The sequence below is a fragment of the Ochotona princeps genome, chromosome 13 (assembly GCF_030435755.1).
Source record: "Ochotona princeps isolate mOchPri1 chromosome 13, mOchPri1.hap1, whole genome shotgun sequence".
Classification (NCBI taxonomy): domain Eukaryota; kingdom Metazoa; phylum Chordata; class Mammalia; order Lagomorpha; family Ochotonidae; genus Ochotona; species Ochotona princeps.
The window spans coordinates 45038453-45062157 of NC_080844.1; the positions used below are offsets into that span (position 1 = coordinate 45038453).

The 23705-nt window shown below is 47.6% G+C and overlaps 1 protein-coding gene and 1 long non-coding RNA gene across 7 annotated transcripts; one reads left to right on the forward strand and one right to left on the reverse strand.

The window, feature by feature from the left end:
- Positions 1 to 1612: 1612 nt before the first annotated feature.
- Positions 1613 to 11630, reverse strand: SLC25A28 (solute carrier family 25 member 28). 6 transcript variants are annotated; one of them, XM_058671608.1, is made up of 5 exons: positions 10865 to 10982; positions 9983 to 10107; positions 4991 to 5219; positions 3913 to 3969; positions 1613 to 2457 (listed from the first exon to the last, which is right to left on the reverse strand). In XM_058671608.1, exons 3-5 carry the CDS (start codon positions 5211 to 5213, stop codon positions 1940 to 1942), a joined length of 798 nt encoding a protein of 265 aa, XP_058527591.1. In that variant the 5' UTR covers positions 5214 to 5219; positions 9983 to 10107; positions 10865 to 10982; the 3' UTR covers positions 1613 to 1939. The 6 variants fall into 6 exon arrangements, with proteins under 6 accessions (XP_058527591.1, XP_058527590.1, XP_004580028.2 ...); XM_058671607.1 differs by lacking the exons at positions 9983 to 10107; positions 10865 to 10982 and adding an exon at positions 11369 to 11630; XM_004579971.3 differs by lacking the exon at positions 9983 to 10107 and having other exon boundaries at positions 10865 to 11283.
- Positions 11631 to 11825: 195 nt separating this feature from the next.
- LOC131481694 (uncharacterized) lies at positions 11826 to 22957 on the forward strand. The gene is made up of 3 exons (XR_009246514.1): positions 11826 to 11988; positions 13280 to 13405; positions 22123 to 22957. It is a non-coding gene; the product is annotated as an uncharacterized LOC131481694 (long non-coding RNA).
- Positions 22958 to 23705: the final 748 nt, after the last annotated feature.

Below are 23705 nucleotides of genomic sequence, written 5' to 3' on the forward strand. Positions count from 1 at the left end.
CACCTCCTGCCTCACAACCACCCTGTGTTATCATCATGCTTTTTACTCCACCAATGAGTCAAACTCTGTGAACTACTGCTTGGCAACAGTAACATCTCGCCATTGCTAAATCTGAGAGGCAGGCTCGCTTGGAACAGGAGACCCTGCTGGCTTTTTCCGAAGTCCATTCAGACACAATTCTCTGTAGACACTTGAAGAGCTGTCAGGTGCAAGGGGAACAAGATGTATTCTGTAATCGAGTACTATTGCTTTGACAGCCCTAACATGGCTCCCGGCTCCCTGCCGCGGGCCTGCTCGGACCACCGTGCAGTTGTTTGGATTACAGCAGCAGCCTCCTGCTCAGGCTGCCTGGCCTGTCTGATCTTGCTCCTCTAATCCCTTCTCCAGAGAGCATAGTGAGCTGTTGAAATTCTAAATGGAATCACACCACACCTCTGCTTAAATCCCTGGTAATGTTTCCCCATCGCCTTTGGGATAAACTCTGAACTGCCTAGTGCGGCTTTGAAGGCCCAGTCTGCTCGGGGCTCTGGCTGCAGGCCTTGCCCTGATTGTCTCCAGCCTCCCTGTGCACTTGCAGCCTGAACCCAGATCCCTTTCTTGTCTCAGAATCTTCGCCTGGAACATTCCTGTGCCGCCTTCACTTATTTGCCTTTTAGAATGCCCAAATCTCATGTTGGAGCACCTGGTTCAAGTCCTTGGTCTTCTGGAAGAAGCAGGTGAAGGTTCAACTGCCTGGGTCTCTGCACCCGTCAGGAAGATCCAGATGGAGTTCCTGGCTCCCAGCTTCAGGCCCAGCCCTGGAAATGGGCATTTGGACAGTGAACCAGCAGATGGAAGATCTTTTTCTCTCTGCCTTTCAAATGAAAATTTTTTAAAATTAAAAAGCATCAAAAGGAACAGACTGACACCCAAAGCATGGCTAAAGCCCCATCTCTAAGTCTCTAAGCCAGAAAAAAATCACCAGGCAGGGAGCGTCTCCAGATGTAGAGTGGGGAATTCACCTTCAGCTCACTCCCTGTGCGCAGGATGCCACAGTTAGATTCACTTGCTGGGCTGAAACCTGGGTGGAGGTCTCAACTCTGCATGATGAAGGGGCTTCCCTGCCTGTGAGATGGACGTGATAGCTGCACTGCCTACCTCAGGGATGGTGTGAGAACCAAATGAAAGCGCGTGTGCTAAAACCCTGTAAAAGCCTAAAGTCTAATGCCACGTGTTGTTATTAACCAGTCTTCAGGGTTTGCAACTTCACTGAATAAACTTATTTTGCAACTACGTTAGAAAACACAGTGCCATGTGCGAACCCTGCTACGGGCAGAGCTGAGAACCACAGCCTGGATGACTTGTCCCTCTTCTGGGCCACACGATGCCCGAGGAGAGATGCAGGAGTGGTCAGGCCTCCCCTTACAGCTGGGGGTCTGCCCAAGGCCCACTGTCCCAGCCGCTAGGGACAGTTCTCACAGCCTACTAAAAGGAGTGGGTCTCATCCTGGAAGGTCATGACATTTGCCACAAACAAAAACTACAGACACTCAGCAAACCTTCACTTTTAGGTCCTTTCTATTTAGCTGAGAGCATTTCGCTTCTCTTTTGGCAAGACAAACCTATTGAAACCATTTAACTTAGAGGTGTTTTATTAGGAACCAGGGGGAAGTGCTGCTTAACCCTCCATAACAGCCTGGAGCAGGCCCTCTGGCCCACGATGGAGAGATGTCTGAGTGCGGGGCTGCCTTGCATCCGCTTCAGGCCTGCAAGGAGATGGTGGGGACAGGGGCTGGCAGGAAGTGACGTCAGCCAAACCACCAGTAGCCGGGCTGGGGGAGCCCTGGACCTTTCCTTCCAACTCCAGGCGAGGCTGCAACACGCCAGGAGACCTGAGGATGTAGCTGGCGTGGGCGGAAGGCAGCGGTGTGGTCTGAACCCTGGCTTCATTCGGCGTTCCTTCACTTGCCTGCTCTCCACTCTTCTTGCCGTTTGGTGATTAGGTATTTGAAGAACTCGTACACAGACCACGCGATGGCTGTGGAGGGGATCTGGTATATGACTCTAGCTTGCACCCCTCGGAAGTAGGCAGTCACGCCGCCCACTTGGTAGACCGTCCTGAAGGCATTAACCATGCCTGTGATGTGTCCTGTAATGTTCGAGTTCCAGGCCAGGGACTCCTGGGTGTTGAGCAGTGTTTTGCAAACGTCCAGTGGGGTAGTGGCGGCGGCAGCGACGGCTCCTGCGCAGGCTCCGGAGAGGACGTGGGAGGTGGGGTTGTACCGTCTTTGGGGGTTAAAGTGCTCCTGCAGGAATTCGTAGGTCATGAAGTGAATGGCTTGGAAGGGAACGTTCATGGTCAGCTGGGTGGTGTAGCTGCGGTAAAAGGCCCCGGCCCCTTCGTTCCGCCACACTGCCCGCACACAGTCTGTCACCCGGTGGTATGGGGAGTTGTACATCTGCATCCTCTGCTTGACCACTGGGAGTGTCATCAGCCAGGAAGGAAGGAAAGGGTTACAGCCACCAGCCGGTGATAGTGTCCAGGTTCAAGGTCCCACATCAGCAGACCAGCCAAGGCAATGGAGAGAGAAGAAAGAAGAGTGAGCTGCTGGCTAACCTGGCAAGTTCACCTTTCTCAGAGTGTTGGCAAACAGTCAAATGATAATGGACCCGCACCCCATAAGACTTTCTGTAAAATGGGTCAATCGGCACACAGGCTGTGTCTAGGGTTTTAGCATCTCCAGAGGCTCCCCTGGAAACCAGGCCCTGTCTAATGCCATCTGACCCTTTCCCGGCTCCCAGCAAGGGCTGACCTGGCCCCAGTGGAAGCAGTCATGAACGCAGAGCCCCGTCAGCCCTGCTCTTGGATGCCAAGGGCACCCACTGTCAAGACATGAGGCTGCCATCCTCCTGGGGTGAGGGCAGGGGAGACAAATGCTACCAGAAAGAAAACAAGGATCGGAGCCAGGGGCTCGCTTCAGCTTCCAGACATCTCCCACCTCTGCCAGTGAACAACCAGGTGTCCGTCAACTTAGCTCTGGCTCTTTCCACACCATGGCCTTGCCCGGACAGGCACAGAACTGGACACGGTTACCGGGTTACCCTAACCCTTACATTTGTTTGGCTACACTGAGAATGTTTTGGGAGAACTTTGTTCTAGTTGAGAAGCCAAGAGCCAGGCAGTGGTGTAGGGGCTGAGTTCTGTGATTCAACCTTTCATTCCTTTCTCAACTATCCTCATTCCATAAGAAAAGCAACATTTTGGGCCTGGTGTGGTAGCCCAGCGGCTAAAAGACTTCACCTTGAACGCCCGGGATCCCATATGGGTGCAGGTTCTAGCCCCGGCGGCCCTGATTCCCATCCAGTTCCCTGCTTGTGGCCTGGGAAAGCAGTTGAGGACGGTCCAAAGGTTTGGGACCCTGCACTCGTGTAGGAGACCTAGAAGAGGCTCCTGGCTTCGGATCGGCACAGCTCCGGCCGTTGTGGTGACTTGGGGAGTGAGTCAGTGGATGGAATATCTTCCTCTCTGTCTCTCTTCCTCTCTGTGTATCTGACTTTGCAATAAAAATAAAATAAATCGTTTTTAAAAAGAAGGCGATATTTTTACATTTCAAAAATCCATCTTCACCTTTTTGAGGCAAAAAACTGAAATACTCTAAATGTACTACAAAGGACATTTCTGGAAAGGTCTCAAACCAGATCAAGTGAAATCCTATCTTTTGCCACAAATCTCAAAGAATGTGTTTCCTCTCTTGGGGCTGCGAGTAGTAATTCCTAAATTCTAAAAACACGGAGGGGGCGCCCTCTAGTGACAAGATGAAGCAACATGGCAGGATTTCCCACCAAAACAGTAGAGTTCCTGGGTTTTCTCCAATCTTGAAGGAAAAGCCCAGGGATGAGGCTGCAGCAGCCAGTGAGATCAGGCTGAGATTACCTTCTGCTGGATTCATGGCTGCATCGTGCAGTAATGTGGCCACACACCCCGCGGCACCTGCAAATGAGAAAACCACCGTCACACGTGAAGCCGGAAGAGGATGCTCCTCCACCCTGACCCGGCTGTGCTTAACCAATGGGGAGAGGCAGTGCCAACAGTCCACAAGACAGGACTGCTCCCAAATTTCTTTCCCAAGCAAGGAAAGCCGTTTGTTCCCACCAACTTAATCAAGTCACCAATGTGCAGCACGCATCTGTGACGGGAAAGCCAAAAAGGATCAAAGAGAACGGCCTGGATTTGTGAAGGAAGGTGATTCTGAAAAGAAATGTGGCTGATTTCTTGGAAGCAGTTGCCACCAGCGGAGGGAGAACTCGGGGCAGGGGAGGCAAGTGGTCAGAGCATCACTACAGAAATCTGACCTTCCGTCCTGCTGCGAACACGTGTCCATCTAGATCTTTCCTCCAAGGCCTGCTGGCCCTCAGCCTGTCCATACTCAACGTGGTTTTCAATCCTGAAACCCTAGGCTGCTTTCCCTTCCTTTCCTTCCACACAGCCTCCAACTGGCTGGTTCCTGCTTGTTCCCACCCACCTCTATTCGCCTGGGGGAGGCTTTGGCATTCCCCCCATGAGACCAACTCCTGTGGTCAGCTGGGATCCTGAAAAGGTGCGGCGAAGAGAGCCGAGGCTCCACTGGCACTTTCCTTGGGTGACTCGGTCCCCTCCGATCCTGACCCTGAGGAACAGGACACCACCCAACTACCAAGGAGTACCCACTAGGGTAGTTCAGGGTATGTGTTTATCTCCACGTTTCTGGGGTGTTAGAAGTTGAGGCCAGCGAGGTGAGAAGAAAGTCAAACTGGTAGGTAAGAGAGGCTGTTGTACCCCTTTGTTGAAGCTTCCTGGAGGAGGGGTGGGACAGAAGTTGCCCAGTGTCTGACAGCGTCAAGATTGGAAGGCCCTCCCTGTAACATGGCCTACCCCAGCCCAAGGCTTCCGCTCCCAGTCATACTGAGGCCCGACAGCAGCAAAGCCCAAAGAGTTGGGAGGGCAGGGGAACCAGCGCAGGAAGGCTCAATACCATTGGCAATATGGCTATTGCCCCCGGGGTGGATTACATCACTCAAGGTCTTTTTTAACTTTTCGTAGCAGGCGAAATAGAGGGCATGGGCAGGCCCTGCGCCTGTGGCTGTGACGTTCAGCCCCCGCATGGGCCTCCACAGGCCCTCTGTCCTTATAATCCTCCAGAGGGCCTCCAACACGTTGCGATAGCGGGCTGCTGGGTCGGGCTGCAGACTCTGCATCCGGGTCTGAAATCACAGTAAGAAGGGCAATGTCAGTGAGGTCAAGTTCTCAACCAATCTCAATACTCTGGCTTTGGACACTAGCCAGCAACTCCACGTGGGACCGTGCCAATCTGTGGGAGTGGCGCCTGGCATCCAGCTTTACTTCTTTCCAAACCTAAATCTGATCCTTGCAAGTCTGGGACCTGTCTTTTCCCTAGTCATTTCAAGAGTGAAATGTCATCATTTTCCCTGAGTACCACCACTTGCTAAGTGTCCTGGAATGTCACCATGATTCACAGTTCCAGGGACCAGTCTCCCGCCCATGTTTCAGAAGTGGTTTTTGTGCCATCCTAAACCCAGGCTGACAGCTCTTTATTAAGGTACATACTATCTACAGCATGCCTGATGCTTTATTTCTAAACCCTGACCTTGGCTCTGCTTTCCAGACCACACACTACACTGACTAATAAGATGGTGGCTCATCTTTCAATACCTTTTCAGACTATCTGGCCATCATGGCTGGGACTGCCAGAGTCTTTGGCAGAAGCAGCCTTCCTAATGTGTGCTGCTCTCATTTTCCGGCGGAAGAAGGTGCTGAGGATCTAGCTAGAAACAAAATTTGTCTCTATCACTGAAGGGCCTTCCGGATTTCTGATTTAATGCACCAAACTCCCCAAGTGGCATCAGCCAAGAAAATTGGTTCCAGTGAAACAGAATCCTCAGAATCAGGATTCCATGATGGAGAGACAATTTGGATGAAGTTTTATTAGAAGTAGGGGATTTAATCTTATTTGGAACACTTCCACGAATCACAGTCCTTCCCTGAAGGGTGTGTCTCTATGAAAATCTCTACTAGTGACCAATTTCAAGGTTCAAGTAGCATGAAGACTATAATGGTTACTATGAAATCAGTGTCCAGGACCCGGCACACAGTAGGCACTTAGGAATTCTTTGCTGCATGAATGAATGACTCTTTTGTCACGTAGCTAAACACTAACGAGAATGGTCATTGGTGAGCCAACAGGGCAAGTGATGTCCACTGATTCAGAGCTAAAAGCACAGACCTTGCTGCTAGCCAACTGGTCTCTAACAGTGACACTTTTCTCAAGATCATGAGAGCAAACTAGCCAGATGAACAGGTTCCGGTGAGCTGCGAGCAAGGCCAAGTTCCTCTAGAATGATTTTCTCCTGCCTACTAACAAACAATCGGAAGTTTAAAAGGTTAATTATTGGAAATTCAATCGGAAACACACCGTGTCATTCATTACAATTTGACAGATTCTTTTCAAGTTTGAAGAAAAAAAAAAAGGTTCATGAATGTTCAATAAAGGATGTGCTTACTAATCTTTCAAATCGCCCAAGGATATAAAATACATCTAGGCAGATTTTTATAGACTGTGCATCTATGTTGGTGATAGCTAGTAAACCAAGATAAATGGTTCTTGGGGGCTGAACAAATATGTTTCCCTGCTTGTGGGAAACCGATCTCCTGGAGAAGAAAAATGGCATTGCTCTGCCACGGTCAGCGGCACTCCTGGCAGTCCTGGAGCTCTGTCTGCAGAGGCCTTTGCTCTCCGGGAGCAAGCTGGACATTCTCCACATATGTGTGAATCAAACTCAAAGACAACCTCCCTGTGGAAAGAACCTGGGCAAAACCTATGCCAAATATGAAAATGGACGTAGCGCCCTAAATCTGTGGAGCACTAAATCTGCCTTTCCAAGAAAGATGAATTCTCTAAGGAAGAATGGATAAAAAGCTGATAGTATGAAAAACCACTGCCTGGCTTTGGAGAAGAACCACATGAACTAACGAGGAGGTGTGTGGTTTGGTACTGAGGCTGGCTTGAGTCTGCGCTTTGCCAGGTGCGTGGTCCTCGGTGTGCCACTTCACCTCTCCGAGCTTCCAAGAATGGCTGGCTCAGAGGGCTGCTGGGGTCTGAGAGGGTGAGGGCATGCAAAGCTACTGCTGATTCATAAGATTCTAGAAATCATGCTTTTATTGCATTCCAATGCGATTTTGATATATTCATATCTAATGATTTCCAGTTCATGGCAACACTGTCTGTTGTCTCAGTCACTTTACAAATATGCACGGGCAACAAACTGGTCCTTAGCCCCTAATAAGTCAGGTTCGAATATAAATATATATACATATTTTGTTTGTTTTCATTTGAAGTTTCTCTATGGCTATGATTTACATGTTCAGTATTAATCTGAAGGTCATATATTTTCAGGGATGAGTCTAAAATTGTGAAACTTTGTGCTTTTGTTTTTGTTTTGTTTTTCAATTTATTTGAAAGACAAAGTAACAGGGACAGAGATCTTCCAGCCATCGGTCCACCCCTGCCTCTTCCATCTCCCCAAATGTCCACAATAGCAAGGCTAGGGCCAAGCCAAAAAATCCAAAACTCAATCCAGGTCTCCCACATAAGTGGTAAGGTCTCAAGTACTTGAGCCATCACCTGCTGCTCCCAGGTGGCACCTCAGCAGGAAGCTGGGATAGGAAGCAGAGCTGGAATTTAAACCCAGACACTCCTATGTGGGATGCAAGTGTCCCAAGCAGTGCCTTAACTGTGGCACCAAACACCCACCCTCTTGCTTTGTTCTTAAAATTTAGTCTAGTGGTTTTGCAGAAGGATTAGGAGTAAGAAAGACTGGCTCGATGACCTTGGACAAGCTATCTAACCGTCTCATGCACTTCTTTTTTTCATCTATAAACTGAGGAAAGTGGTGTCTATTACATGAACTTGTTTCAAGGATTAATTGAATAACTATCTGTGAGGCACATTGGACAGTGCTCGGCCCGTATGAACAGACAGCATCTACTGAGTACTAACTAGCATTGTGAGCTGCAAGAAAACCAAGGCAGTGTTTCCATTTCCTAACTGAAGGGTGTACGCTCAGAAAGATAACCACGTACATCTGAAGCTGGGAGAAGACCTCTGCTCTTCTCTTCTTTGGCTTAGTTTGTAAATAGATATTCACTTCACCACCACAGAATTGCCAAATAGCCCCTTGGTGACAAGTGGCGACTTGGCCAGATTTTCAGGAAGATTCTGACTGCCTGGGGTTGCACAGCCTGCCCATTACAGATTGAACCGAATGCTTGTCTTAGAGGCCCAGAAAAGCAAACTGGAGGTTATCTGGGTTTCTAATCCTCCCTCCTATGACCATGGAAATCTCTGCTTGAATAACCATGACCTAGCATGGCTATGCTGACTTCTCATAGTCCCTCCCAAGGATAATTTAAGTCAACTTGACCCTGATAAGTGGCTGGGAATACACAGGCTTGCATGCCAACAGGCAATGTCAGCTTTCATTTGCAAATATTGAGTTCACTCTCTAGGCTCCAACATGGATACCTGCCTCCTCGCTCAGGGTGAGCTGGGGCCGAGTTCCTTATGGCTAAAAAGAGAGAGAGAGACTAACTACCAGGGGAGGCATGAACTTAGAAGTCCCTCCTGAAGGAAGAGATTTGAGTTTTACTTTCTTGTCTGCACAAAAGCCAAATTAGCACTGGCTTCTCCTAGACGTTCCTTCTCATCATTTTAATTTTAGCATTCACAGCAAGTGAAGATGATTCTTCTGACATCAGTGTGTGTAGTCCGGAGATTCTTTCCTCCAGATCAAACCATTGTTTCTTTAATGTCAGGTTTTGAGGTCTGGTTATAGGGTCACATGACTCATTTCTAAAAACAAAACAAAAAATAAAAACCAATTTCCAAAGCTCATGTAAATGAGCAACTATTCACAAGCAGTTACCTTGGAAGGCTGGAGGTGCCAGATCCCAGCAGTGCTCCCAGCACTGCTGTGGTTATGCAAAACAGTTCAGCTGTCCGGGTTTATAGGCCAGGGAAGCAAAGCAATGCCCTTGCTTTCCAGGCCCATCCCATCGCTGACGCCAAACAAGACTAGTCACGGTCATCTCCCATCTTCACAGATCTGATTCTTAGTTGTTTCTGACACTACAAAATCAGCTCCACCTTATCACAGGACAAAGGCTTGCCCCCGTTAAGAACATGTACCCAAATGTTCAAAAGGTATCTCTAAAATGGAGGAATTAATGTCATGCTGAAAATATAAGGAGCAAAGAGACAGCCTCTCATTCAACAATGTTGCAACAATTACATTGACAATTTTAGTCATCTAAGTCATTCCGCGTTAATACACCGTATTACTTTCACATTGTATTTATCAAGCCATGAGAATTTCCCCTGATTGCTTAGTTTGATTATCCTGAAACATGGCACCCTATATCCTGTACTTGACTCATAGTGCAATTCAAGTGCGGTTATCTGTAACTAGATCATAGTAATTCTTGCATCTGTAGTTTTAGCAACTCATAGTCCATTCAACTCAGAGGGCGTTACATAATTGAGATAACATTCTGAATCCTTTTCATTTCAAAGTAATCATCTTACATTTCAATAGTTGCTTCTCTCCCATGGGATTTACTGTTGATTTCTATTTTTTCACTTTGATAAGGGCATTTAAAATTCTAATATCCATTCAGCTAATTTTCATGGGGTTTGGCCCTTGGGGACAGTTAGCCAGAATACTCCTGCCAACTCAGTGACACTTGCAAAGTTCTGTGAAGGACTTTCCTGATTTCCTCATCCACGTGCCTCGTGAAGGGGGAGGGAGAGGCATGAAAGAGATCTTTGCATTTTCAAAATTGCTACTATCCTCCTTTTGAATTTATGACATCTGTTGGGATATTGACTATTCAACACCCAAAGGAGGCACTGGTCTGTCATTATGTTATAGGTGTCCTTGGGCGAGCTTACCTCTTCCTCAATCAAGCCCTCACCTTCACTGTTGCAGAAAAATAAGAACTGTCAAGCACACTGGTCAGTCCCCTCCTTCCCCTGGCTCTGCAGAAAGATCAGACTTTCTGAATCCATTCATCCTCCTGCAGGGTGGTAGATACAATTAGATGACTTGCATAGCAATTGCGTCCTCACGTTGCTCTCATTGCACTTCCTTTACCCTTCCTTTTCCAATACGGTCACACTGCCCTTCTTCGTTTTGCTTCAGGTGGACTAAGGCATAAACTGCCTGTTTTCATCTCTCTGGCTTGGCGGCTGCAAGCACGCGCACGCGCGCGCGCACACACACACACACACACACACTCCTGATCCCGGCTATTTTCCTATTCCGGAAGTAAGTGGGAGACCACACTTTTACACTGCGAGGAGAAACTGAAAGTTTCCTTTTGCCAGTCTTACTTCCAGTCTGGACCTCCACTCCGACTGCAACATGACTCCCAGCCACTCACAACATCCAAGTCCTTATCCAACAGAGATCCAGACACCTGGTCTACGCCAGCGAGCTGAGGGGTCCGGTCTGGGCTCCGATGGACGCCCACTGGCATCACCTTCATGCAGTTGGTAGCACTTACCTGCGCTTCGGGATCCCCCAGCCCACCCTATCTGTTTAGTCCCAGCTGGGATCCAAGGCTTTGGCTGACAGATTTTTCGGTCCTGTGTGCCGATTCAGATCTCACTGGCGCTAGAAACAGGACCTTGCTTGGTACGCAGTATCGATTCCGATCTGGTGGTAGTGGCGGGAGCCCGGGAGGCTCTCGGCCGGGATCCTGGCTCCGCACGGGGACTCCCAACGGGTCAGGTCAGCCCCAGGTCGGGTTCGGAGCTAGGTGCAGGTCTCACCTTGACGCAGTCAACGGGGTACATCACGCAATGCTCCAGGATCCCCGCCACGGCGCCCGCCACCATGTGCGTGGTGACAGTGGTTCCGGCTGGCAGCGCCTCGTAGTCCGGACCCGCGTCCGGATCCTGACGTACCGGGGGCCTGCAGGCCCCGGCCTCCCCGCCGCCACCGGCCCCCCGGCCCACGCCCCGCTGCAGCCACCCGTCCAGCAGCGTCGATTCCCCGGGACTCCGCCCGGGCCCAGAGGCCGGCCCCCCCGCCACTCTGCCAGCGCCCCGCCCCTCCAACTCCATCCAACCGGGCCAGCTGCGGCGCCCACCCCCGCCGCTGCCGCCGCCACCGCCGCCGCCGCCGCCCCCGCCGCCGCCGCCGCCCCCGGGCCCCGTCGTGTCCGCCTCAGGCGCGGCCCGGAGAGCCCGGGGCCTCCGGCTCCCGCTTGGCCCTCACGGACACGCCCCCCGGCCAACCATTGGCGAGGATACTACGCTAGCTCCACCCCTTACCTTGCGTTAGGAAAATAGGTCTGTGCGATTAGCGGAGTTGCCTGTCACTCAGCCTCCCGGAGGCGTTGATACCATCCAGAGGCCACCCTTTCCCCTTTGATCTTGGAATCTTCTTGTTTATTGGCCAGTGATTGGCAGACAGGTAAGATCAACCCGCCTCCGACTTTTCAGAGAGGGCGGGAAAAACTTAAGGCTGAACTTTGATAGGTTCAACCACTCTTGATACTTTGGCCGCGGCCATTGGCCCTCGTCACGTCGGCCTCCGATTGGCTGCCGAGAGCGAGCGAGCGAGCGAGCCGAGCGCCCCGGGGACTCTGAGGGGCCCAACTCGGAGCTCCTGACTGACGCCCGGGGAGCTGCGGGCGCTGCGGGTCCTGTGGGCAGCCGAGTGGCACTGGGGGCGGGGCGGGGCCCAAGTCTTCAAGGTCAAACCGCCGGCGGATGCCGTTACTGCCCGCGCGCCCTGAGTTCCCCGACACTGTTCGCGCGGAATCTGGTGGCGCGCGGGAGGCGGAGCCGGGCGGCCCGGGCATCCCCTGGCACCGACTGCGTGTCCATCTGGGAGGCGGTTGCGACATGTTGGCCGGGGCTGCCCGGGCTGGCAGCCCCGTTAGACACCGGTCGGGTCTGGAAGGGCTGACTCCCCTAGGACCAGGGGCTTCTCCGACTCCAGGCGCTTGGTTGGATCCCTGAGGTCGCTGAGTGAACCACGTGCATTCACTGAATGAATGAGCGGGTTTTCGGCGAGCCGGGCTGAGGCTTGGCGCTGGGCCAAAGGCCGAGAGTTTGAGGCTGGGGAGGGGAGTCTAAGGCAGCGGGGAAGAACGGCAACTGTGGTCCAGCTCGGGCGCACTTTGGTGCGGAAACCTCGGCGCCTTGTCCCTGAGATGACACAGAGCCCAGTCCGTGCGTGACATTCGGCTGGCCGGAGAATGAAGAGGGTCGCTCGCTGGCTGTCAAGCCGGGCAGGCTGAGGCGCGGCAGGGCTTCAGAGCGAGTTTGTGCAAGCCTGCCTGCTCGCTGCAGCGCCGTCTTTGCCACCCAGCTGACTTAATGATGCAATTGTGAGCTCTCATCCGTTAACAGGGCTTCCTGAAATAGGGAAGAGGTTTTTCTTCTCTCAGAAGCTTTGCATTTCCCTGGGCCACTATTGTTTTAATTTTTAGATTGGTAACTCCCGCCCCACAACCCCGTTTTTTTTTTTTTTTTTTTTTAATTCACCTGTTCTCCTTAGCAGTAGTTAATAACCTTTGGGTCACGACCTTTTGATAACTCATGAAAATACAGATTCTTTTCTCCCACCTCACTCCCTATATGACACACATGAAATTTTGCATGTAACTTCTGAGCTTCCACGGTGACTTGTGGAGTCCCATATGGCATGTGTGTCTTCCTTCTGCAGCTCATCCCTGAGAAACCGGCTCAGTCCTGCTGGAGTGCTAATTCTCTTTTCTACCAGTTGTCTCCAGTAATGACTTTGCTTTCTCCCCTTAAGCTTTTTTTTTTTTTCCTTCCCATTGACATTCTTTTCTTGAATCTGATGACTTCATCTGTGTTGTAATGGCTTCCAGAAACGTCCCTGGGTCACTAGGCTCCCATACCTTCCCCGGGGTCTTGTCTGTCCTCCTTCCGGGTCCATTGTGGGATTCTGCTTCCCATGTCGTAGAGGATGGTCTAGCCATGGCATTTGCTTTGGTCAGTGAAATATGCAGGAGGTGCAAGAGCTGTGCATCCCCTTCCCATGCCACATGACTACTGATGTTCACACGGGACTCCATCAGCTTGGGCCCAGTGAGGGGAATGCGAAGGAGAGACCCCTACTTGCTATCTCCCCTGTTCCTGGGTGAACTTGTGGTATGAAGAAGTAAGTCTTTGCTTTTTAAAAAAGATTTATTTTTATTGGGAAATCAGATATACAGAGAGGAGGAGAGACAAGAGAGGAAGATCTGTCCGTTGATTAACTCCCCAATTGACCACAACAGTCAGAGCTGTGCCGATCTGAAGCCAGGAGCCCGGAGCCCCTGCTGGGTTTCCCAGGTGAATGTAAGGTCCCAAGGCTTTGGAAGGTCCTCAACTACTTTCCCAGGCCACCCTCCTGGTGCATGCAAGGCGAGAACTTCAGCCACTAGGCTACTGCGCCGGTCCCAGATCTTTGTTTCTTTAAGATGCAGAATTTTTGGGACTGCTCCTTATGATAGTGTGATCCAGCCAGTGCTGCCAAGACTACAGTGTGATATCGTCACCTGGAGCATTGGTTAAGAGGCAGATGATAATTCTGAAAGTCTCAGCAGAGGCTTGTGATTTGCATTTCTGAGAAGTTTCCGTGTGCTGCAGAGACTGTATTATGTATGTGTGTGTGTATACATGTATGTATCTATGTATGAAAGGCAGAGTTACAGAGAAGGAAGGAAACCCAGAGAAAGATCTTTCTTCCATTGGTTCACTCCCCAGTGGTCACAATGGCCAGAGCTGGGCTGATCCAAAGCCAGGAGCCAGCTGCTTCTTCCCAGTCTCCCGCACAGATGCAAGGACCCAAGGCCTAGGACCATCCTCTGTTGCTTTCCCAGGCCATTAATAGGGAGCTGGATTGGAAGTGACAGAGTCAGGATTTGACCTGGCATCCATATGATTTGCTGGTACCACCACAGAGAGAGGATTAGCTTGCCACTCCATAGTACCCAGTTCTGGACTATATATATATATATATATATATATATATAAAATATAAATATGTGTAATATATTTGATATATTTACTTATTTGAAACCGTTAGAGAGCGAGAGAGATCATTCATCCACTGACTCACGCCCCAGACTGAGCCAGGCTAAAACTAAGCGCCAGGAGCTTTGCCCAGGTCTCCCACATGAATAACAGCGGCCCACACACTTGAACCATCTTCCACTCTCAAGCCATTAGCCAGAGGTGAATGAGAAATGGAGCAGCTAGGACACAAACCTGTGCCCATATGGGATTCTGGCATTACAGGGTCAGATTTGTCTGCTTTGCCAGAGCCACGATACCTTGCCGGCTGCCTGAACCATATTTTGTATAACAAGAACCAATCCATCTTGACAACCTGATGAACTCCCCTCATCACACGTACACACACACCCAGGTGCATTATCCTATATCTAAGTAGCACCAAGCCTTCCTAAACAATAACAGTAAACACACCAGCAGCTTTTTGTTGTTATTCTTTAGAAACTCAGTGGTTTCCTGTACCTGCACTCTCCAGTCAAGGATTGTTTGACTTTCTTATCTTCCCAGGACAGTTGGCTTCCACATCCTCCTTCTGTTTCTTGGTGTTTCCTCCATCTACCTGTAATACTGCTAGTTGCCTCAATATCAAGTCTTACTGTTTTCGTGGTAGAAACCCCGGGTGTTAGTGGGGCATGTGGCTTCTCAGGTAGAACCCATGTTTCTTCCACCTTCCTTGCAGTTAGCATTGGCTGTGTCACTAAGGTCTATCTAACAGGAGATGAATGAAGATGGTGCATGAACTAGCCTGAGTTTTACTTTTAAAAGAAAAGGGTATATCTGGCCTGGCGACGTGGCCTAGTGGCTAAAGTTCTCGCCTTGAAAGCCCCAGGATCCCATATGGGCGCCGGTTCTAATCCCAGCAGCTCCACTTCCCATCCAGCTCCCTGCTTGTGGCCTGGGAAAGCAGTTGAGGACAGTCCAATGCATTGGGACCCTGCACCCACGTGGGAGACCCGGAAGAGGTTCCTGGTCCCGGCATCGGATTGGCACATACCGGCCCGTTGCGGCTCACTTGGGGAGTGAAACATCGGATGGAAGATCTTCCTCTCTGTCTCTCCTCCTCTGTGTATATCCGGCTTTCCAATAATAATAATAAAATCTTAAAAAAAAAAAAAGAGGGTATATCTTTCTCTTGCTTATTTTTTCCTTCCTCATCAAATATAATAGATTCAAGCAATGTCAGCCATTTTTGGCCACAAGGTCAGATCTGTACCTTAGTAGGTGGCAGGAGAAGAAACCTGTGTCCTTAATACCATGGAGCTGCCTCTTCCCTCTAGCTACTCATGTTCAGGCCTGAGAGAACTTGTTTAAGTAATTGCTGTTTATCTGGATATTGGTAACAGCAGCTGAATTTAGATTCCAGGCAATATTTACTCTTCCTGGATTATTTCTTTGTTCTTTTTAAAATTCTTGTTTTAAAAAATACTTATTTTTCTTTGAAAGGCAGTTACAGAGCGCAGCAGAGAGAGAGAGATTTTCCATCCACTGGTTCACTCCCCAAGTGACTGCAACAGACAACACTGATCTGATCCTAAGCCAGGAGCCTGGAGCCTCCTCTGGTTCTCCCACATGGGTACAGGGACCCAAAGACTCAGGCCACTATCTGTTGATTTCCCAGTCCACAAGCAGGAGCTAGATTTGATATGGAGCAACTGGCACACAAACTGGTATCCATATGGCACACTGGCACTAATTTAGCCCAGTATGCAACAACAACTGCCTTAAAACTCTCATTCTTGAAGGTCCAAAATGGACCCTGCTTTAGCTTCTGGCTTGTAGTAGCCTGTTTTCCTGAACTGCCAGCATAGGTGACATGCGGATTGAGTGCAGTATCAAGATGGAGAGGTAAGTTTTTGGCATAGTGGTTAGGTTGTAGCTTGGGATGCCCTCATCTCATATTGGAGGGCACCGTTTCATTCCTGGCTACCCCATTTCTTTTATTTGTTCATTTTAACCATTATTATTATTATTTTTTTTTTTTGAGTGATCCTTTCAGCAGTGAGGGGATGTGGATTGCAGACCCATGTGGGCCTCTGGTCGGGGCTAGTGATGGAGGGTCAGGGAGGGAAGGAGAGGAGAGAAATATGTCTGTAGTGGGGGAATATGGCTGCCCTGTTTCTGATCCAGTTTTCTCCTAATGTGCACTGGAGGAGGCAGTAGATGATGTCTCAGGTACTTGCATTCCTGACACTTGTGTGGGAGACCTGGGCTGAGTCCTGGGCCTTTGATGTGGCTAAGTCCTGGTTGTTGAGGGCATTTAGGGTGAGACTCAGCAGATGGAAGATCTGAAGTCTAGATGTTACTCTGTGCCTTTCCATTACAATGAAAGTAAAAAATTTCAGTGAGATTGATTCCACCAGCTGTACTTGAAGAAAAGACTGATTTCTTTAGAGCCACTTAAAGAGAAACTGATTCCTAAATGAGGAAGAATGGGCCTGAGTGCAGCAGGAACTCCCCGGACCATCAAAACAAGGACTAAAAGGTTGAGGAGATAGTGTCATGGATTTCAACAGTCTTCCACCTGAATCATGTGATCATGTGTACAGGAAGACTTTCCAAGGGATATGTGGATAACAAGTTATCAAGGAGTTATTTTGTTACTCTACATCTGCATGTATTCTTTCCAATTGATCTGTTGCAAAAGCAATTTGAGATAGTGTTTTTCTTCCCCCCTTGCCTAATCTGTCCTCCCACCTTACAAAAAAAAAAAAAAAAAAAAAAAAAGATATGATCTCACCCATCCTCTGTCTTACTGTGGCTCATTCCCCAGGTCCCCAGATCATAAAAGTGTCCAAGTTGTTAAGACAATTCTGGTGTAGGTCAAGCCTCAGTCAATAGAAGTAAAACTGTAGACTTCCTGTTTTTTTCTGACTTCTGTATGTTTCTGTGAAGGGTGAAACATGGACCTTGTGATCTATTATGTGTATGTTTGTAGAGGACAGTGCAAGAGTGGGTCTTTAGTTAACTATACCACCCATTCCAGCCCCTGCCCATTGTCGAAGAAAATCTGGGCCTGGTATGATGGTTCAATGTCTAAATCCTCCCCTCGCAAGCACTAGGATTTCATATGGGCGCTGGTTCTTGCCCCGGCTGCTTCACTTCCCATCCAGCTCTCTGCTTTTGACTGGGAAAACAGTGGAGGATGGCCCAAAAGCTTTGGGACCCTGAACTCCATGTGGGAGACCCAGCGGAAGTTCTTGGCTCCTGGCTTTGGATGGGCTCAGCCCCAGCCATTGTGGCCACTTGGGGAATGAACCAACAGATGGATGATCTTTCTCTCTGTCTCTCCTCCTTTCTGTAAATCTGCTTTTCCCATAAAAATAAATAAATCTTAAAAATTTTACTTCTAAGGGTGATTGCCCTGACAGGAAAGCCAAGAGAGCATAACAAAAGATTGAAAGTGATGGGTAGAGCCTTAAGGTGGCACATGCAAGGCAAGTCCTGTGCTTTATCTGTCTCGGGGATAAAATTGTCACAATTTAGGTTCATGCTGGGAAGTAGTGATGAGGTATAAAAGGCAGCTTTCCCTTTTGTTATCAAAACCAAAGTGGCCTGAGGGTTTGGCCCAGTGGCTAACCTGCTGCTTAGGACATCTGCATCTCATATTGGAGTCCCTAGGTTCAAAGTCCTGGCTCTGCTTCAGGAACAACTTCCTGCTAATGTGTACCCTGGGAGGTAACAGATACAGGCTCAAGTACTTGGGTTCCTGCTACTCATATGTGAGGCCCAGATTGGGTTTCTGACTCCTGGCTTCAGCCTGGCCCACCCCTGGCTATTACGGACTTTTGGAGAATGAACCAGTAGATGGAAAATTTCTATGCCCATCTATTTCTCTAACTTTTTGCCTTTCAACTACAATAAAAAATATATGAAGAAAACCCTTTGTCAGTAAAAAAGAAACAAGGAAGTGTGTAATTCTAGGCTGTTCCTCATTTTTCCATATGTTTCACATTATTTCTGAAAGTATAGAGAAAATATATGTTTAACTGCTTCACAAATCACTATTTTTTTTAAGATTTCTTTTTGTTATTGTTGTTATTTTGTTATTGTTCTTTTTGTTATTGTTGGAAAGAAAAAAGGAGACAAAAGAGAAAGTTCTTCCATTTACTGGTTCACTCCCCAAATGGCCGCAATGGTCAGAGATGAGCCAGTCCAAAGCTAGGAACCAGGAGCTTCTTCTGTGTCTCCCACATGGATGCAGGATCCCAAGGCATTGGGTCATCCTCCTCTGCTTTCCCAGGCCATAAGAAGGGAGCTGAATAGAAAGTGGAGCAACTGGGACAAGAACTGGTACCCATATGGAACTGTAGACAGAGGATTAACTAGTTGAGCCATTGAACTAGTCCTTTTAACTAAAAGGAAGCAATATCAAAAGTAAATTCATATTTTATATTTTCTTGAACAGTTACCCATTTTCATTTTCCCTTACCAAAAGATTATCAGTTATACCACCTTATACTCACTAGGATATCTATAATCAATAAACGTAAGCATAGCTGAAATGTAGCAACCACAGAGAATGTGGGGAAATGGTTGGTGGGAATGCAAACTCATTCACCCCCTATGGACAACAGTTTGGTGGTGGCATTGAAATGTGAAGCATATGCTCACCACATGATATAACAATTTTAGGAATGCATCCGAAAAGAACTGAAAATAGGGATTCAGATAAGCATGTGTACCTGCATGTTTGTAACAGCACCTCAATCCGCAGACAAAATGTGGAAACAGTCCAAGTGTCCATCTGCTCATCACACAAGGACGGATAAATTTTATATATGCAATTATATATAAAAATATATATGAAATGACTATAATGTAGGCACAAAAATGAATGAAGTACTGGCATAGGCTCTAACGCGAGTGAACCTTGAAAACCTCAAGTAGAGGCAGCCAGATTCAGTTAGGTACCAGTCCACTTAGGTGGAATATCCAGCATAGGTGTGCCTGTGGAGACAGAATGCATATTGGTACACTGGTGGTCTAGGATTATAGGGAGCAGGGAGTGGGACTAACTGCTGAACAAGTATGGGCATTCCATTTGGAGTGATGAAATGTATTAGAATTTGGTTAGCAACATACTGTGATTGCACAACTTTGTGAATGAACTCAGTGCCACCAAGATGTTCATTTTAAACCGGTTATGTTATATGAATTCTACCTCAATTTTAAAAAATGGAGAAACTGGATAGTACCCTGGAGAATATCCTCTCACATACCTCTGCAACTAAAAGAACAGCTCTAGACCAGCCAACTTGGGAGACAGCCTGACAAAAATATCTGCAGGGCCTGTGCCATAGCCTAGCAACTAAAGTCCTCACTGTGCATGAGCTGGGATCCCTGGGTGCCAATTCTAATCCCATTGGCCCAACTTCTCATACAGCTTCTTGCCTGTGGCCTGGGAAAACAGTTGAGAATGGCCCAAAGCCTTGGGATCCTGCACCCACATGGGAGACCTGGAAGACCACATGGGAGACCACATGGGGTTCCTGGCTCTTGGCTTCAGATTGGCACAGCTCCGGCCATTGCGGCCACTTGGGGAGTGAATCAACAGCTCAATGGCTTGATAGACTAATCCCCTCCCTTCAAGCACCAGGATCCCATATGGGCTCTGGTTTGAGTCCCAGCTGTTCCACTTCCTGCCCATTCCTCCGTTTGTGGTCTTGGAAAGCAGAGGACATCCTACAGCCTTGGGACCCTGCATCTGCACAATGTGGAATACATGGAGGAGCCTCCTGGCACCTGGCTTCGAATCAGCTCAGCTCTGGCCATTTTGACCACTTGGGAGTGAAAAAATGATGGGAGATGTTTCTCAGTCGCTTTTTCTCTCTGTAAATCTGCCTTCCAATTTAAAAAAAAAAAAAACTTTAAAAAAAATCTTAAAAAAAAAAAAAAAAAAAGCAAAGAAAGAAAGGGAAAAGGCCCAGAGAAAGGGAAATCTTTATCTGCTGGTTCATAACCCAAAGGACCCCAGTGGCCAGAGCTGGGCCAATCTGAAGCCAAGACCCAGGAGCTTCCTCTGGGTCTCTCACATGGCTGCAGGTCCCAAGGTTTTGGCCATCCTCCACTGCTTTCCTAGGCCGTAAGCAGGAATCTGGATGAGAAGTGGAGCAGTTAGGACATGAGCCAGTGCCCGTATGGGATGCCAAAGCTTGCAGGCAGGGGATTAGGCGTTAGGACTGGTATCTTAAAGCACAATGAAAACTGCCAATTTTTATCTAAGAAATAAGCCTCATCATTTAGGACTCACAAATAAAAATCTAGAAAAATTATTAGAGCTTCACTGTTTTTGTCCTGTAGAAAGTCTTGGTTTATTTCATATTCTTACTGAAATTAAGTTTCGTATTTATATACATGTATATGCAGAGAGAGAGTTAGGGGAAAATAGTTGATTTAGTAAATCTCTAGTTATCTAGACATAAATGTTATCACTGCCAATTTTATTCATTTATTTCATAGTCATTTTATCTTAATAGGAGCTTATTAATTGTACAACCCCCAAACAATTATTTTTTATTCGTGTTTTTAAGCCTGTATCTACTGGTTTCAGAATACCTTCTCTTCTTTTTATTCTTTTTCTGTCAAGCACCTGTTGACCAACAAGAAAGACAAAATATTCTATAAATACAATGTAGACTGGAAGGATCTGACCTTTAAGAAACCACTGATCACTTAAAACTTATTTCTGCTCGAATGTTGATGTATCCTGTTACGTTCTAACATATAATTTTAAGCTTACTATATAGTATTTTTACAATAGTAATTTCTTTCCATTTATGATATCTTCTAAAGTGCTTTAAAATGATCTAAATAATTGACATAGGGATTTGTTCACAATCAACAAGAAAGTTGTAAAATGCACAGATTCCAATTTTATGGAGTTTCTAAGTTAAATTTCATCTAATTTTAGCTCAAAATAAAAATGTTTTTAATGAAATAGTAACAAGAACAATTAGTCATCACCTGACAAGTTTTGGTGAAAATTTTTTCCAAGATTTATTTATTCATATGAGGGACAGACTTAAAGACAAAGAGGGAGAGACAAGCAGAGCAATCTTTTGCCTGCTGGCTCACTCCTCAAACGGCTGGGGCCTGGCGAGGCAGAAGCCATGGTCACCAACTCCATCCGGGTCTCCTACATGGGTGACAGGTGTCCAACACTTGGGCCATCTTCATTTGTCTTTCCAGGCACATTAGCAGGGAACTGGATTAGAATTGGAGCCATGGGGATTTCAACCAGTGCTAATGTGTGTGCTGGCATTGCAGGCAGCAGCTTAAACCACTGCACCACAATGCTGGCCCCTGGTAAAATCTTTCGGGTGACATTTCCAGAGATAGAGACAATGGCTATGCCAATGAGTCATGGCATCCTTTTGCAAATGAGATGGTTTCTAATCCTGTAACAAAATGTATGAAATAGGAAAATCGAATGGCAGAGTTGGCAAAATCTCATTTATTTATTTATGTCAAAGTCTCCATGGCATTCACATCAATATATATTTTCTAATTGAAACAGAATTGATATGAACTCTATTTCACTTATCAAAAGCTGAGAGTCAGTTAACTATCCATGATATAATTTACAATGTTTTCAAATGCCTCATCCATCTCTTAAGGGTATGGTTCATTAACATTCTATTTGTCGGGCCTGGCGGCATGGCCTAGCGGCTTTAGTCCCCGCCTTGAGAGCCCTGGGATCCCATATGGGCGCCGGTTCTAATCCCAGGGGCTCCACTTCCCATCCAGCTCCCTGCTTGTGGCCTGGGAAAGCAGTTGAGGACAGTCCAATGCATTGGGACACTGCACCCGCTTGGGAGACCTGGAAGAGGTTCCAGGTTCCCGGCTTCGGATCGGCGCGCACCGGCCCGTTGCGGCTCACTTGGGGAGTGAATCATCGGACGGAGGATCTTCCTCTCTGTCTCTCCTCCTCTGTGTATATCTGGCTGTAATAAACTGAATAAATCTTTTAAAAAAACATTCTATTTGTCATGTAGGTAATTATTCATCAAAACCTTATTTTGACTTTGAGGAATTGCTATCTTAGTTATAATATCTTCATTCCCTGCTTCAGACATTATTGGCATCATCTCCCCAACCTGATCATCCTCCCAGTATATGCCTCAGGTATTCTCTTTTATAGTTTATATTACTGTAGTTTTGCATGGCTTCTAACTTATGTCTCTGTAACCAATAGCAAGTCCCATCAGAGAGAGGAGTATTTAAAAAAATGTTTGCTTGTTTGTTTATTTACTTATGTTTGTTTACTTGAAATGCAGAGAAAGAAAGTGAGTCTTCCAACCATGCTTCACTTCTCAAAATGCCTGCAACAGCCAAGTTGGGCTGGGCCCAAGCAAGGAGCCTGGAACTCCATATGGGTCTCCTACACAAGTAGCAGGAATTGAAGCGCTTGAACCATCATCTGTTGCCTCCCAGGGTGTATTAGTAGGAAGCTGGGTCAGAAGTGGAACAGCCAGAAATCAAAGCAGTACGGGCTGAGATTGTCTCTGTGGCAGCTTAACTAACAAATACCAGGACAAAAGCCATGCAACATCCCTTACACAGTTTTATTCTCAGAATAGCAGAGAACTTGGAAAATTGTAAATTCTCAGTCAACTTTATTTGCGTGAATATGTAATGAATGAGCCACTCTTAGAAACTGAGTCTGCGCTGCCATCTCTCTCCTTAGGTGGTGCCCAGCCTGTTGAACCTTCCTAGATGCTCTACAGTGTAGTAACCAGGAACACCATCGAAGAAAGCAGGGAGCAAAACTCATTCCTTCCCTAATGCTGGCCTTAATTCTAGAAAGTTCTCTCCAGAGTAAAAGGCCTTGCAGTGAGTTCAGGGGCCAGGACTAGAAACAGTCCCTGCCACCATTTTGTGAGGATTTCTGTGAAAAGTAGACAGTACATATCAGTCTGCTCCTTTTCTTTCTTTTTTTTTTTTAAAGATTTATTCATTTTTTATTACAGCCAGATATACAGAGAGGAGAGACAGAGAGGAAGATCTTCCATCCGATGATTCACTCCCCAAGTGAGCTGCAACGGGCCGGTGCGCGCCGATCCGAAGCCGGGAACCAGGAACCTCTTCCGGGTCTCCCACACGGGTGCAGTGTCCCAGTGCATTGGGCCGTCCTCAACTGCCTTCCCAGGCCACAAGCAGGGAGCTGGATGGGAAGTGGAGCTGCTGGGATTAGAACCGGCGCCCATATGGGATCCCGGGGCTTTCAAGGTGAGGACTTTAGCCGCTAGGCCATGCCGCCAGGCCCAGTCTGCTCCTTTTCTTACCATGGTTCTCAAATTACCAGGGGAGCTTTATAGACAAGTATACTTCTAGACCCTATTCTAGATCAGGCCAAAAAAAACATAGGATTTTGAGGGTAAAGCCTGGGAGTGTGCAATCTTCTTTTTAAGACTTATTTATTTATTTGAAAGCCGGAGTTGCAGAGAGAAAGGGAGACAGAAGGGATCTTCCAACCACTGCTTCACCTTCTAAATGGTCACAGTGGTCACAGCTGGGTGAGGCTGAAGCCAGGAGCCTGGAGCTCCATCCAGGTTTCACACATGATTGGCATATGTCG